General features: G+C 38.2%; 2 protein-coding genes across 13 annotated transcripts; one reads left to right on the top strand and one right to left on the bottom strand.

The window, feature by feature from the left end:
- Positions 1-1,360: 1,360 nt before the first annotated feature.
- Positions 1,361-6,745, top strand: LOC120743513. Its single transcript, XM_040047144.1, has 5 exons — positions 1,361-2,018; positions 3,894-3,990; positions 4,364-4,474; positions 4,923-5,089; positions 5,422-6,745. Exons 1-5 carry the CDS (start codon positions 1,663-1,665, stop codon positions 6,470-6,472), a joined length of 1,782 nt encoding a protein of 593 aa, XP_039903078.1. The 5' UTR covers positions 1,361-1,662; the 3' UTR covers positions 6,473-6,745.
- Positions 3,889-15,999, bottom strand: LOC120743514. Of its 12 annotated transcripts, XR_005698224.1 has the most exons (12): positions 15,281-15,999; positions 14,545-14,570; positions 14,151-14,236; positions 13,970-14,002; positions 13,785-13,873; positions 13,301-13,372; positions 13,104-13,192; positions 12,889-12,991; positions 12,534-12,636; positions 12,218-12,296; positions 9,671-9,864; positions 9,205-9,562 (listed from the first exon to the last, which is right to left on the bottom strand). XR_005698224.1 is itself a non-coding variant. In XM_040047149.1 (11 exons), exons 6-11 carry the CDS (start codon positions 13,355-13,357, stop codon positions 11,575-11,577), a joined length of 1,014 nt encoding a protein of 337 aa, XP_039903083.1. In that variant the 5' UTR covers positions 13,358-13,372; positions 13,785-13,873; positions 13,970-14,002; positions 14,151-14,236; positions 14,545-14,570; positions 15,281-15,999; the 3' UTR covers positions 11,534-11,574. The 12 variants fall into 12 exon arrangements, 9 of the variants coding, with proteins under 9 accessions (XP_039903088.1, XP_039903083.1, XP_039903082.1 ...); XR_005698223.1 differs by lacking the exons at positions 12,889-12,991; positions 13,104-13,192 and adding an exon at positions 12,402-12,454; XM_040047149.1 differs by lacking the exons at positions 9,205-9,562; positions 9,671-9,864 and adding exons at positions 11,534-11,996; positions 12,402-12,454 and having other exon boundaries at positions 13,104-13,372.
- Between the last annotated feature and the right edge of the window lie 499 nt (positions 16,000-16,498).

Genomic DNA, 16,498 nt, shown 5'->3' with positions numbered 1-16,498 from the left:
AGTTTACAGTCCACAAAAAAATGAATTATGCTTAAGGGGACATGGATCGCACATCTTTTGTCAAGAAGAACTTTGCTATGCAAATTGACTCATTCCCTCTTTGTTGTGTGCAGCAAGGTATGTTTGTTTATTTGTTTATTCTGCATGGCACACGTTTATAGTTTAATTTGTGCCGTCTGTATGATGTGATGCATGCTTGTTTGTACAATATGATGCATTTTGCACAGTTTGATGGTGAATCTGATGACAATGATGTTGAAGTGCCACGTAGCAATTAAATTAATCAGTAACTTGAAAATCCTGGTGTCATGTATTTCTTGGAAGGAGTGATAATTGAACTTGGACCTGCTGAAGTTTCTGTACCCTGCCCACACTCGATTGTCAAGATGACAATCACAGATAAGACACTCTTTAGCATAAAGACACACAAGTCTAAGACTATGTTATGAAGAAATCCATAAGACAGACACTGACATTTGTCCTCTGAAGAATAAGACTCTGAATTCCCTAATAACAATTAATGAAGATGCTCTCCTGGAGTACTTAATGCAACACGGCACATTCACCCATACTATTATCTATACTTTCAGTGCTTTTTAACTATCGTTCATATTCTGACAACCTTCCAGTTACGAGATGAGCTTCCCAACCCCCTAAACCACGGTCGCTCCTACAACTTCATTGAGAATAATAATATTTTAATGTAGAGTCAGTATGACTACACATATGGCAATGATGGAGTTAGTGGAAAATATAACTGAAAATGTGGATAATAAAAAAGTTATTGACCTGAAAACCTCTCCCGTCAATATATTATGATATATAATAAATGTACAGGTGAATATAGCTGTCATAACAATGTCAGGCAAAATTGCAGTAGCTTCCCTGATCATTTTACAAACATAAGTGAAGAGAATCTGGACTAAAAGGCCTAGACTTATGGTTGTGTGCTGAATCTATGAATCAAACTATCACCTGGAAACATAATTAACTGGTCCATAGCTGTGAAACTGGACATGAGTTCTTGATTCTATGGAGATTAACAGTAATCCAGAAATTTACAAATTTGTCCTGGGACATCGCGTAAATGTTGTCCCTGGGACATCGCGTAAATGTTGTCCCAGGGACATCGCGTAAATGTTGTCCCTGGGACATCGCGTAGATGTTGTCCCTGGGACATTGTGTAAATGTTGTCCCTGGGACATCGCGTAGATGTTGTCCCTGGGACATCGTGTAAATGTTGTCCCTGGGACATCGTGTAGATGTTGTCCCTGGGACATCGCGTAAATGTTGTCCCTGGGACATCGTGTAGATGTTGTCCCTGGGACATCGTGTAAATGTTGTCCCTGGGACAACAGAGCAGTGGGCTGTAAGGCCTATGTTTCATTTAAAGTACTCAAATGTTGGAAAGACCACACAGTCATCGTGCAGCGTACATATGATAAGCATGATGGGCATGATCCTTCGGACCCAAAAGACGCACATTTCAACAATATTTCCAGTGATTTGAGGAGGAAGATTGAGGAACTGCTTTCCCTTGGGACTAAGCCAGCCATCATACTAACCGAATGTCATAAATGGGCCAAAGAACATGGACACAGAGATCTTCACAACAGAGAGCATTTTGTCATACCACGTGACATTGACAGTGTTAGAACCTGCATGATGAGGAAGAAGCACTTTAACTGTGGAGACAGTCAAAGTGTACATACCTTACTTAATGGAAAACATCAAGAACATGTTCTCTTCTATCAACCATACACATCTGACCAAGAACTAATGATTGTTTTGCAGACACCTGCAATGAAATCAAACATGGAGAACTATGCAAAACAGTTAGTATTTGTTGACACCAGGCACTGCGTTAACCAGTATTCATTTCCCTTATTCACACTTGTTGTAAGAGATGATCATGGGCATGGAGTCCCTGTGGCCTATGCTATTGTCAGCAACGAAAGTCAGAAAACCCTGGAAACTGTTCTTGGAATAGTTTGTGAGCATTTCCCAACTTCCCCGAGGTAAATAATACATTGACAGCTATTAATTTTGAAATAATTCCTTTTCAAAAAAGTTATAACATGCCAGAATCTAATGCTATAGCTGCAGCATGGGCTGCAAAAAACTTTCCTTTCCAGTTGTTAAAGTTATTCCTATAGGCTGTATGCAGTATTTTATATACAGTGGGGCAAAAAAGTATTTAGTCAGCCACCAATTGTGCAAGTTCCCCCACCTAAAATGATGACAGAGGTCAGTAATTTGCACCAGAGGTACACTTCAACTGTGAGAGACAGAATGTGAAAAAAAAAATCCATGAATCCACATGGTAGGATTTGTAAAGAATTTATTCATAAATCAGGGTGGAAAATAAGTATTTGGTCAATAACAAAAATACAACTCAATACTTTGTAACATAACCTTTGTTGGCAATAACAGAGGTCAAACGTTTACTATAGGTCTTTACCAGGTTTGCACACACAGTAGCTGGTATTTTGGCCCATTCCTCCATGCAGATCTTCTCGAGAGCAGTGATGTTTTGGGGCTGTCGCCGAGCAACACGGACTTTCAACTCCCGCCACAGATTTTCTATGGGGTTGAGGTCTGGAGACTGGCTAGGCCACTCCAGGACTTTCAAATGCTTCTTACGGAGCCACTCCTTTGTTGCCCGGGCGGTGTGTTTTGGATCATTGTCATGTTGGAAGACCCAGCCTCGTTTCATCTTCAAAGTTCTCACTGATGGAAGGAGGTTTTGGCTCAAAATCTCATGATACATGGCCCCATTCATTCTGTCCTTAACACGGATCAGTCGTCCTGTCCCCTTGGCAGAAAAACAGCCCCATAGCATGATGTTTCCACCCCCATGCTTCACAGTAGGTATGGTGTTCTTGGGATGCAACTCAGTATTCTTCTTCCTCCAAACACGACGAGTTGAGTTTATACCAAAAAGTTCTACTTTGGTTTCATCTGACCACATGACATTCTCCCAATCCTCTGCTGTATCATCCATGTGCTCTCTGGCAAACTTCAGACGGGCCTGGACATGCACTGGCTTCAGCAGCGGAACACGTCTGGCACTGCGGGATTTGATTCCCTGCCGTTGTAGTGTGTTACTGATGGTGACCTTTGTTACTTTGGTCCCAGCTCTCTGCAGGTCATTCACCAGGTCCCCCCTTGTGGTTCTGGGATCTTTGCTCACCGTTCTCATGATCATTTTGACCCCACGGGATGTGATCTTGCATGGAGCCCCAGATCGAGGGAGATTATCAGTGGTCTTGTATGTCTTCCATTTTCTGATGATTGCTCCCACAGTTGATTTTTTCACACCAAGCTGCTTGCCTATTGTAGATTCACTCTTCCCAGTCTGGTGCAGGTCTACAATACTTTTCCTGGTGTCCTTCAAAAGCTCTTTGGTCTTGGCCATGGCAGAGTTTGGAGTCTGACTGTTTGAGGCTGTGGACAGGTGTCTTTTATACAGATGATGAGTTCAAACAGGTGCCATTCATACAGGTAACGAGTGGGGGACAGAAAAGCTTCTTACAGAAGACGTTACAGGTCTGTGAGAGCCAGAGATTTTCCTTGTTTGAGGTGACCAAATACTTATTTTCCACCCTGATTTACGAATAAATTCTTTACAAATCCTACCATGTGGATTCATGGATTTTTTTTTCACATTCTGTCTCTCACAGTTGAAGTGTACCTCTGGTGCAAATTACTGACCTCTGTCATCATTTTAAGTGGGGGAACTTGCACAATCGGTGGCTGACTAAATACTTTTTTGCCCCACTGTATCTACTTGTGAGTTGAAATGTTTAATTTGGCATTGAAGTGGTGCTTTGAGATAGCAAAAACATTTTCATACTGTTTAATCTCATTTAGTGTTTTCTTTTTTTCTGTAGAGCATTTATGGTTGACAAAGACTTTGCGGAAATAAATGCTTTGCAGAAGGTTTTTCCAGAGTCAGCTATCCTTCTATGCTGGTACCATGTCTTGCAGGTAAACCACATTGTTTTCTTTTCAGGTTGTCTAAGATGCACCTGAAACACATTTTTACAACAGGGTCCTGTTGTTATGATTTGCCTCATTGTGATATTCACCTACTCAGGTTAATGAATATAAAGGGATAAAATGTTGAGTGACTTTGTCCATTCATTTAAGACCACAGTGCACTCATCTTCTGGTGGCTGCTTCCCAAAGCTCTTTTTGACATTTAAAAATATGTTTGCCTGGTTGATTTCTGTAATGCACAGGTCCTCTTGTCCAGTGAGTGACAAAGTTATTTTTGGACGTCAGCTTTCTTTTATGCTTTTTGTACAGCTACTCCTCTGTCTCTCTCTCCAGATTAACTTTTTTTCTCTTACATTCACAGGCTGTTAATCGATGGCTTTCAAAATCAGAGTCCGGGGTCCATGGGCTTTCTAACACCCAAAAGAGAAATGAAATCATTTCTTTCTTTTGTAAGCTGAAAGCTTGCACATCTGTAAGTGTAATTTGTCTATTTCACATTTTGATTTCTTGATTACACTAAGAGCATAATAACTTTCAGTTGCTAAAAAAAGTTACAGAGAGATACAAAATAGATTTTTGAAACAATTTCTAAAACTGGCTTCTTATCTTGCTTATCAAAACAAGTACTTAAGCTGCGCAGAACATCATTGTGTCACCCACTGTGCAGTAGAACTTGTGAGTGGGATTCTTTCACAGACAGATGCTGAAACCAAATATGCTTATAGGTTTAGTGTTCCTTCTTAGCCATTGTAAGGGAAGAAATAATTGCTTCTTAATACAAAAACACGACATATTATTAATAACTTAAAATTCTTAATGTTATTCAATAAAAGGAAAAGGGCTTCAATACATAATATTAAAGATTTCAATAGGTCTGTTAAATGGATTGAAATATATTCTGTTGCATCCAATTCTCTTAGGAGGACGACTTTAAAGCCACATCAGCAGAGTTCTGCCAGACATTTAAGCAATACCCTTTGGTGTGCCAGTATTTTCAGAAGCACTGGGAAGGCATTGGCCACATGTGGTGTGACTACGGCCGTCGCTTCAGTCACGCTCGTTCTGAAACAAACAATGTGATTGAAAGGTATGATTTATTATTTTGACCTCATTCAATTTTATTGCTGAAAAAAAGATATTATGCTTTAATCCAAGAGGCTAAACTGAGTAGGTTCGTCATGTCATTGCCAGAACAGGTTTTAGGCAAATCCTTTAAATTCTAGCAGCGTTTTTTATGTTATCACAACAAATAACAGAGTAGGTGGATTTGCCTAAATCAGCTAAACCGGCACAGAGCATTCCTTTATAAAAGATGTGTGCAATAGGTATTCCAATTTTTAAAAAAATAATACAGTCTTGATTTAAACTTTAAATTCCTTCAATTACAGTTACTAATCATTTCAAATAACTGTTTTTCAGATTTTTCCACCGCCTGAAATACCAGTTTTTATCTGGCTACAAGAATAGGCGTCTGGATGATCTGATTGAAGTGCTCCTAGGGAAGGCCGACGACTACTTCTCAGTCATAAAAACCCTGCAAGATGTGGGCCGCATGAAAAACAGGTTTGCTGACACCTTGTCTCAAGTTTCAGACTCTGCTTCAAGACTGATGGAAAGTGGTTGGGCTCTTAAAATTACAGTCAAGAACAGCCATGGAGTTAATGCATATCAAGTCCCATCTGAGTCAAGAGAAGACATAGTGTATGATGTCTGCCCTGTTGAGTCCTACTGCAACTGTACATATGGCTTACGAGGACTTCTTTGCAAGCATCTAGTGTTACTTGCAAAATTAGCAGAGGTTGACAATGACATCTATCCAAACATGGAAACAGACATTTCTACCTTGGCAAGAATTGCAGTGAAAGAAAGGCATTACTTTGTACACTGTGAGGACTTGAAAGTGATAAAAATGCCAAGTTTGTTTGGAAATCTGTGTTTTTTTGCATCGGCTGAAACACTTCAGTGCACTTGTTGTACGTTCTCTCACTATAACACATGTGCTTGCCTGAAGGTGGCTTGTAGCCATTTTAAACAAATGAAAAACTCTCTGAAAAGTCCTCTATCAACTTTGAATGACACTCCTGTAGTTGAAAGCACAGACAAAAAATGCACAGAAGATGCTGTTGGAAAACTAAATGCTGTTTTAGACACAGTTAAACAGTGGGCATTCATTCCAGAGGGTATTACTGCAATGATAGATGAACTGCATACAAATGTCTTAAAAACAAAACAAGAAGTAGGCAAAAGTATATGCCAGTACGAAATAAAGACGACAGATAATGCACGCAAAATTAGGCCATTGCATTCTAGCAAGGAACGTTCGGCCAGCATCGACATTCCAACAGTCTGTGAAAATGAATGCGAACAGTCGATAACCACTGAAAGAGAGACATCCTCTGGAGAAAATGAAAACCTTTTGGAATACAAAACAAAAAAGAGAAGAGTTAAAGCTAAGTATATGCACAAGTAGACTTTTGTGTGACATTTCAAAGGGACTGCATCCATTACTTCTGTTTATTGAAACTAAAGCTGAATAGCTGTCTTAACTTTCTGCCAAGGAACAGATGAAAAGAAATAGTTTGCTCTCTCAAGCAGTTGTTATTTATGTGTGTTATTCATTACTTTGGCTTGGTTGCTGTTTTTGATACAAATTCATCTGTGCCCATTATAATATTTTCATATGTTACTATTTTTATATTGCTATGCATTATAAATAAAGGATTACTTATTACTATTAAAGGTCTGCATTTGTAATTGTTGGTATTATTTATAAAATATGTGCTCTTAAGTTTTTTGCTCCATAAAACGGTACCTGTCACTTTTTGGACATAGAGTATCAGCTGTTGAGAACCCCCGGCTCATACAAAATAGAAGTAAAACGTTTCAACATCCAGCCTTTTTATGATTAAATACAAAGTGTAATAACAGAGTTATTGGGGTGTGATTTTGTTAATAGTTAGTCTTAAGTATAAGTTTAATAGTAATGATGAGTAAGAAAATATAGCCAGAATAATGGAATGAGACTAACACCTGACCTCACACTGAGATTTGGTATGAAGTGGCATGTTTGTGCTAATGCTGACATTGGGGCTCAGAGTTCCTCTGTGTGTATATATTTGTGAATGTTAACTTGGCTAATGTCCAAGGGTTTCACTGCTTTCCTGTTGGACTGTATCACAAAGAACAGGGATAAGAGCACCAGTGGCCGTGCACACCCTCATCTCTCTCCTTCACCCGATCATTAGTGTTGGAAACCGGCATTAGCTCAGAGTAGATTAGACTTCAGTATAGTGCAAGTGATTTGATTTTATGATTATTTGATTCAGTTTTTTCTGTGTTCAAGCTCAATTACTTTAATAAAATATGTTGAATTCAAACAAATAAATAAATAAACAAATAAACTGTGGACATTACCCTTTTAAACCTTTCTGAAACAAGACAGGTAAAAACCAGTGTATAAAAGTTTACATAGGTATAAATAGCTCTAACACTTTACTCCAGCCTGGCGTCCACATATGTGGACATCACATTTTGGGTTATTTAGACCAAAATACTAAATCTTGATCAACAAGTGCCTGATATACAGTTACGAGGACATTATACTGCAACTGTTCTATCGAAATTTCAAATGAATGTCCTCATATGTGGCTCTCATTTTTCTCAGAAACAAAAATTAGGTAAAAAAAACAAAAAACCTGGTAATTCTTTCTTTTTACATTCATCGGGTTCCAATCGGCCCAAATATCAAAGAGAAATTAAAAATGCATGCCATGGAAGATTTCGGGTCTTAGGGGGTTAAAATGACCAGACCCCTCCGGCCTGTTTTCCAGGCCACTAAATTAAACCCAGTCAATTACCAATTGCACAGAATAAAAACCTACGAGGTCCACTAATAGTCCAAAAGTCCAAATCTTTAATAGAAAAGACAGGCAGAACTCAAACAAACAATAATCCAAACGAGGAGCATATATACACACTGGAAAGTAAATAATTATAAGTTATTAAATCAGACTAATTAAATACAGTAAAACTAATAAGGGAAGACGAACACACGGGAAATAACAATGACAACAGTGTAAACATACCAAAACTCAAAATAAAACAGGAAAGCTACTACAAACCGAGTGTGACACAATTACATTCATATTGAAACATATGTGATAATTTTCTTTCTTTGTAGCATTTTTAAGATGTGTGTTAGAACAGTCATTATTAGGGATGGGTATCGAAAACCGGTTCTTGTTGAGAACCGGTTCCCACTGTTTCAATTCCTTGGAATTGTTTGCCATTTTTGCAAACGATTCCCTTATCGATTCCAGTCGCCCCGAATGACGTCACCACGTTGCGGGGCGTCATTTGCCTGGCAGGAAACACGGTACCTAAGCGGCTCAAACGCTCAAAAGTTTGATTATACTTTACGAGAACGGATGACAACAGGGCAACTTGCAATACTTGCAAAGTAGATATTTCATTTAAGGGAGGAAATACTACGAATATGCAAAAGCATTTGCTCACAAAACACGCGATGACCTTAAATGAATGTCGTGTTTTTAATTCCGCTCCGGACTCGTGAATCTCAACCCAGCAGCAGCGGTAACGTTTGCACGTCCTCTCCCGTTAATGCGGCAGGTAAATAATCAACTAACAGTGCATATTATGTTAGCGCGATCTGCCTTATTACAAAACCTGCCATTACTGTGCATTTAGGTGACCATGATGAAAGACAGACAGAGTCTGGCTCAGATGCTGGCAGTTCTCGCTGCAGTCTACCGTTAGTGTCTCCTTTCAGGCCAGGATAGACGAATGTCACCGAGCAGTGACTAAGTTTGTGGTCAAAGGCTTGCACCCATTTGCCACAGCAGATGTCCCCGATTTTCGGTAAGTGAATGTGTTTAATTGTAGGCAGGGACATTACTGGATATTCTTGTGTAATTGCCACAGAACAATTTATGTTATACTTTGTTATTGCTACAGACGAATATTTATTTTATTATTTTACATTTACAATTTTTTTTTCCTGGGGACCCTGTGACACCCCATTGAAGAGCCGTAGGCTGGATCTCTTAAGATCTCACTGTTGGGTTTGTAAGGCCATGTTACTCCTAAATGTCTACCTTGTTCAAAGAGAAGATATAAAACAAAGTTCTAAGCTAATCGACCTTAGTGTTCTCCTTTTTTTTTTTTTTAAAAAAAAGAATCGATAAGAGAATCAATAAAGAATCGAATCGTTAAACAGAATCGAAAATGGAATCGGAATCGTGAAAATCTTATCAATACCCATCCCTAGTCATTATGCTGTTTGGATTAGGAACCAATCATTTTTGCCAAATAGTTAACACAAACTTAGAACAACAATGAACAATTTTCAAGATTCTGATTTACAGAACAAACAAAAGTCACAAAAGGTTTCATTATTTAAGAGACAAGATCAAGTTTTTCACACAGGAATGAAATGACAGAATCCAGTGCAGCGGGGCCAAAGGTGTGTGTCAGCAAACTGAAGGTTGAGGAATCAGTCAGCTCATGTTTAAGGTTGTGTTGGATTTTGAGAAGAGTCTGTCTGTTATTAGAAAGTAAGATTAACAATGTTACACCAATAACCCAAATACGGGGAAATGACAAATAATACCAAAAAAGATACAACTTTCATATTGTTTTACTAACTTACTTTGTCATATCAGCACTTGAATGGTCGATGCCTTTACAGACCATGTCTGTTGTGACATCGCAGGCCAATCTTCCGGCAAACCCGAGGGCTAGCTCCCCAGCCTCCTCTTCACTCAGAACACTAAACACTGTTACTTTAGTTTTGGCCTTCTTAGGCCTGTCAAGAATCATTGCGGGCAGTTTGGCTTTACGGCCCTAAAAAAGAAAAAGTACAAAACACCAAAAGAGCAGAGAGAGACACACACACACGCACAAAGTTAAATGCTTTTGTTTACATGGTGTAATTGTGTATATGTTGCAGCAAATGCACAATTTCCAGCCACATTGTCACTTCATTGATACGAGTAACCCGGATTTATTTCAGGTGACATCAAAATCACGAAATGTATACCTACCCCAATCAAACCTCTGAAAACATGAACTGACATGTTCTCTGCGTTGATTCTGCGCTTGATCTCGTCTTCTGTTATTGTGTAGGTTTTCTTTTTTGAGCTTGGTACAGATAAGCGACCATGCACTCTGTAAATTGTACTAGTTCCTAGGGCTGGGCCATATTATACCGTTCATGGTAATACCGGTATAATGTTAGGCAACGATAGGAAAATGAAATATCGCGATAGAATGGGAGTAAAACGCGCATGCGCAGTGGCTTTGTTTTCATACGCACATGGCCGATTGTTGAGTGAAACAGATGAACCAGAATTAGTTTGTAAAAATGGTGCAACTTCAGTGATGTGGAACTGGTTTGGTGTTTGTCCATCAGATACAAAGCACATTTTTTGCCGAACATGCAAGTGACCGTCGTTATTGTCGTATTTGTCGAGCTAAGATGCTCTTAAATCTGGGAGTAATCTGGGTCCTAAACTCTGTATGCTTCTGGTCAAACGAACACTGCAGCATCACTGAGAGTTAAAAACTGTCTAAATTCTTTCATCTTTAATAAAACAATCAGCATTGCTGCTTTACCAGGTGAAACTATGAAGTTTAACTTCCAGGCATCCATGAAAACAGAATTTATTACATTTAACGGAGTTAGAAGTTAGCAGGAAGCTAGCGGAAGTTAGCTCGCTAGTTTCGCTAGTTACCTAAGCATGACATAGCATGTTCTGACTGAGAGATTTCTGAAAAATTCAAACGTACAGCTCTGTTATCACTTCCAACATAAATGAAGACAGGAAACTAAACAGCAGTGACGTTTGTAGGGTTACTGAAGTTGGCCTAGCTGGTATATAATGATGTGCTACGTGATCGCTAGCGACACAGCTATGTTAGCATAACATAAACAGTGAAGCTGGAGGACGAACACTAATACTTTTCCACTTATAAAAGTTAACGTGAAGGTTCCTCATGGTTAGAGACAAATGCAATCGCATGGCAGGATGCTGTAAACGGACCAAACTTCAGTCAGGAGAACAACTGAGATAATCCATCCACAATACGAGGTTAGTCATTCATATACTGCAACAACATGGGAATAGAGCAGCTGCCAGAGAATTCAACATTAATGAATCAATGGTACAGAAGTGGAGGAAGCAAGAAGAATGAGTTTAATAAAGTTTGATTTATCTGACTGCTTAATGTGCCTTATAATCCCGTGCACCTTATGGTCCGAAAAATACGTACTGCACACTGCAGTTTAATGTTGCAAAGCACCTCTTTTTAACTTCAGTGGATATTATATATGGTTATGCTCAGGATATGTCAGCCCATTTCTACTGGAAATGCCTTTTGGTTAAACTTTCAGCAAGGAATTTGCATTTGCACTGTTACATTTTCATAAAGCTTTAATGTACATAAAAACCAGCTTCTTGTTTAAGTGAAAATAAATGGAAGGTTGTCTTTTTGCGCTAGTAATGTTGTGGAGTTGTATTTTGTCTCGCATCAATTATATCGTCAGTTATAGCGTTATCGCAAATTTTCAAATATATATCGTGATAAATATTTTTGGCCATATCGCCCTGCTCTAGTAGTTCCTTCTGAATCAGTTTGGAATTCTGTATCTGCATCGATCCTGTCAACATCATCAGCAGCAGCATTATCTGTACTCAGACTTGTGCCGTATACTTCTGCTTCTTTTTCGTTGTCTTCAGTCTGTGTACCTTCATCTCTTTCAGTCTGTGTACCTTCATCTCTGACTGTCAGTCTTCCTATCTCACTGTTACTTGTCGATTTGCTGCAGATGTTCTCTCCCTTAGGAACTTTTCCTTTGTTATTCGCTGCCTGATGCTTTCCCTGATGACATTCTTCACTGGCTACTTCTATTGCTCCTCCTGTATAGCCACCTACTATGCTGCACAACTCCTTTCCCTCTGCTGTGCTGCACTGTGCTGTTACATAAAGAAGAATGATATAAACAGCACTATATCAATTTAATTGTGAAGAGAAATCCCCACAATACGACACAGTTATGTCTAAAATAGTTTTGTGTAAAAACTGGATCTTGAAACGTCCACTTTAATTACACAGTCCTGGTGTGCAAAGGCAAAATTACGAAAAAAAATTTCACTTTAAACATTTTTGGACATTGTTTAGTTATAGTGTGACTTACTCTCACAGAAGATACAGATGCCACAAACAGACTTTGAACAACGCATGTGCTTGTATGCACCACATTTCTGGCACTGCACCTGTGAATTAAAAAAAAAAAAAAGAAGAAATAAACAAACAAAAAACAAACAAACAAAGTCCATTATATAAACAATCTATATGGCTAAAGACATGTCATAGTGTACCCGGTCTTTGGCTGCAATCACACACCAGCACTGACTGCACTTCCTAGTTCGATCTGCAAAATATAATTTGTTTAAGTACAAGTTACATTTTCCAATGTTAGAGAAAAAGAAGGCGGCTAATTTTATCTTTACCTATTGAGGAAAATAAGTAGTGGCAAAGTCGGGACCTGAGCCTTGTGATTTCAGTGTTGTACTCCTCCACTTGTGTTTTACCGTCAATGAGAGATTGGGCAAACTAATAATTGACGAAGAAGAAAAAAAAAAAAAGAACAAAAAGAAATTAGATTAACAAAGAAATGTTTTTTTTTTTTAAACCCCCCCCCCGAGAAAAAAAAAAACAGAGCAACCAAAGCAAAGCATTACTGCTGAAATGGTTCAATCTACAAAAAAAATTGAGATTTTACCATCCTGCCTCTAAGGCTTTAAAAACTGAATAGGCAAAAATGTAAACATTACTTATATAGGTTAAAGCTATAGTTTTCAGTACCATTATGACATGCACTCCACACGAGTTCCCATCCTGTTGATGTGGGTGGCTCACATGTGACAAGGTCCACTCTCCAGTGCAGCCTCTTGCTGAAGCAAATGAGCTGAGAGATCGCAGTTATTACAAATAAAAAGCATATAGAGAAATCAATAACCACGTTCGGTAATGATTTCAATGAAATTAAATATGTTATGTGAAATATGTTAATTAATTACCTCCAGTTTTTCAACACCGCACTTTTTCTGACCTCCAACTCGCCAAATGAATTCATATAGACTATGGTCCTCTTGGGTATGTCACAAAACTGTTTTGTAAAAAGATGGATATGGTAGGCTTGGGCCTTGAGCTTTCCTAATGAGGGACACTGAAAAGTATCATGCACTAGAGAGAGTGCAAAATCTGTGCAACTTACAAACAAGGTCCAGTGGCTGCCGTTTTCCAGACAGGCTCCAATCAATTTCTCATACATCTGAAAGATGTTTTTCTGGAAATAAAAAGAATGTGACAAGTATGTTTTTCTGTCAAGAATGACACTGCAAAACTGCGAAAGCTTGTCAGGTGAGACTTGTAATTAATTCTGCAGATACACAAACATATAGAAAGTGTCATTTTTTGTTTACATTAATTAATTTCTATAGTGTGTACAAAACAAATCAAGACCACAGACTCAACACGCACCACTCAATTTTTGGTGTTCTTTATCAGTTGGCCAAGACAGAAATGTTTTAATCTGTGTGCATTGCGTTTGAGCAAGTCTTTACACAGAAAATGTTTCAGAAAGGTATTTTTCAGGTTCTTCTGACAAGGCTTCAATTTTTGGAAAATGCTGTTTGTTTATAGTGGCAACTTATAAACCCTTTGTGATAAGAACATAGTTACCACAGTCCAAGTCATACCTTCAAAAAGTATGCACTTTGTGCTCTTGTGGACCCATCCAAATTTTTCCAGTGATTTGGCTTGGTATTGGATAAATGTGAGGGAAATTCTATAAAAATAACATAAATACACCTATGTTTTCAAATACATTACAAAAAACGTAAACATGCTATGTCATTATGATCAAACAAGCTTTTCAACATACCTCACACTGCAAATAGATTAGGCCATCTATTACCTTATAAAACAAATAAATAAATACATATAAATAAAAACAGAACTAAGGAATACGATTCATTAAGTAAATTGTACAATAAAGTGTATTTAAAGCAGAATTTAATATTAGTTTTATGACAACATAAAACGATTTTTATGTCAAGAGGTACCTCATCTGAAATGTTTGTCTGGTCAAACAGGGATTTCAAACTTGAAATACCAATAGAGTTTGGTCCAGCTACTCCCACAAGGTAATCTGTGAGAAAGCATATGCTGTAGTCAACAGATATCATTTTCTTTTTGCATGCTGCAACCATCATCCATTTCAGTCTTCTAGGAGCTTTGTCTGGTTGTAGTTCTTTTTTCTCCTCCTCTCCCCTCATCTATTAATTAAATTGTTTTCTGACCTTCCTAACTGTTTCCGACCTGTCTTCCCAATGTGATGTTTAAGCAATATATGTATGGTCAGAAGGGGGTGAAATTTTCATTGCAGTTGTACGTGTAACATTGCATTGATAATAAAAGGCTTGATTGGTTGATTATTCAACATGAGTTGACATTTACCTGACATTGTGAAGGAGTCACAGTTTCTGTAAGGGTGTAAGAACATAACATGTGGATTTGTTACACTTCTTTTTCACAAGTTAATAACAATCAATAATTTTCATTCCATTATTAACAAGCTATCACACGATGTCCCTGGGACAACATTTACACGATGTCCCTGGGACAACATTTACACGATGTCCCAGGGACAACATTTACACGATGTCCCAGGGACAACATCTACACGATGTCCCTGGGACAACATTTACACGATGTCCCTGAACATTTACACGATGTCCCTGGGACAACATTTACACGATGTCCCAGGGACAACATCTACACGATGTCCCTGGGACAACATTTACACGATGTCCCTGGGACAACATTTACACGATGTCCCAGGGACAAATTTGTAAATTTCTGGATTACTGTTAATCTCCATAGAATCAAGAACTCATGTCCAGTTTCACAGCTATGGACCAGTTAATTATGTTTCCAGGTGATAGTTTGATTCATAGATTCAGCACACAACCATAAGTCTAGGCCTTTTAGTCCAGATTCTCTTCACTTATGTTTGTAAAATGATCAGGGAAGCTACTGCAATTTTGCCTGACCCAACCCCCGGGCCACGAAACACCCAAAAAGTTGGGGAGCGCTGGTCTAGAGAACACTGGTTAGCTAATGCTGTCGTCAAGTAGCCTATCGCTAGCAAACAAACAGCAAGCCAAGTGAGGAACATATGTATAATGCTTACCGTTTATTAAAGAAAAGTATCCTAAATTGACTTCAAATTCGGCGGACAGGCGGCGGTTTCTCGCTTCTTCACTTGTATTTCGAAATACTCGAAGGCGGGTATTTCGAAGTCGCAAAGACTGGTGTCAAGCCAGCCTCCAATTCGAGACTTGCAGTCAAGCCAGCCTCCAGTTTATTTTACGTTCCCTGTGTATTCAAAGTATTACGGGAATGGATGTGGAAACCGGATTTCAAAATAAAAGCCAACTTCGAGTGAATTAACAGATATGTTAAGAACATAATAACATATAATTTAGGCTTCTTTTTTTTTTTACAAACTCTAATGTTAGATCTATATGACACAGCCTTGTACCCTAATTGTGCCCTGTCACTATCAAAGCCATCTTATTTTGGATTTCAAAGTAAAAGCCCTGTGAATCTTCATTTTTGAAGTACTCTTTCAATTACTTAATAATGCTCTTAAAAGCAAAAGTCGTATTTCCAAATACTATTTGAACTTTATATCACCACTTTCCAACCACAGTCTTTTTCACAGTAATACCATATCAATATCAAGTCAGTCTGATTTTGCCTTTCATAGTAATGGCCCTTTGAAATTGCCGATATTTGACTTAATCTTCTAACGATTCAAAATGCTCTAAAAAGGAAAATTCCTGTTTCCACATGGTAATTCCACTTTAGATCAACAGTATACAACCCCACAGTGATACCATATCAATATCAAGTCATTCTGATTATGCCTTCCAAAATAAAAGACTTTTCAAATTGTCCATAATTGACCTAACTTTCAATGATTTCAAAATGCTCTAAAATGGAAAATTCCTGTTTCCACAGGGTAATTCCACTTTAGATCAACAGTATACAGCCCCACAGTGATACCATATCAATATCAAGTCATTCTGATTATGCCTTCCAAAATAAAAGCCCTTTCAAATTGAGCATATACGACCTACTTTTTTAACGATTTCAAAATGTTCTTAAACAGAATTTTGCTATTTCCACAGGATGAATCCATGTTAGATCAACAGTATCTAACCCCACAGTGATACCATATCAATATCAAGTCATTCTGATTTTGCTCTCAAAAATAAAAGCCTTTTTAAATTGTCCATAATTGACCTACCTTTCAGTGATTTCAAAATGCTCTAAAATGGAAAATTCCTGTTTCCACAGGGTAATTCCACTTTAGATCAACAGTATACAGCCCCACAGTAATAAT

The sequence above is a fragment of the Simochromis diagramma genome, unplaced genomic scaffold, assembly GCF_900408965.1.
Source record: "Simochromis diagramma unplaced genomic scaffold, fSimDia1.1 OVJJ01000113.1, whole genome shotgun sequence".
Taxonomy (NCBI): domain Eukaryota; kingdom Metazoa; phylum Chordata; class Actinopteri; order Cichliformes; family Cichlidae; genus Simochromis; species Simochromis diagramma.
The sequence above is the reverse complement of the archived record's forward strand: the minus strand, read 5'-3'. Positions and strand labels throughout refer to the sequence as shown.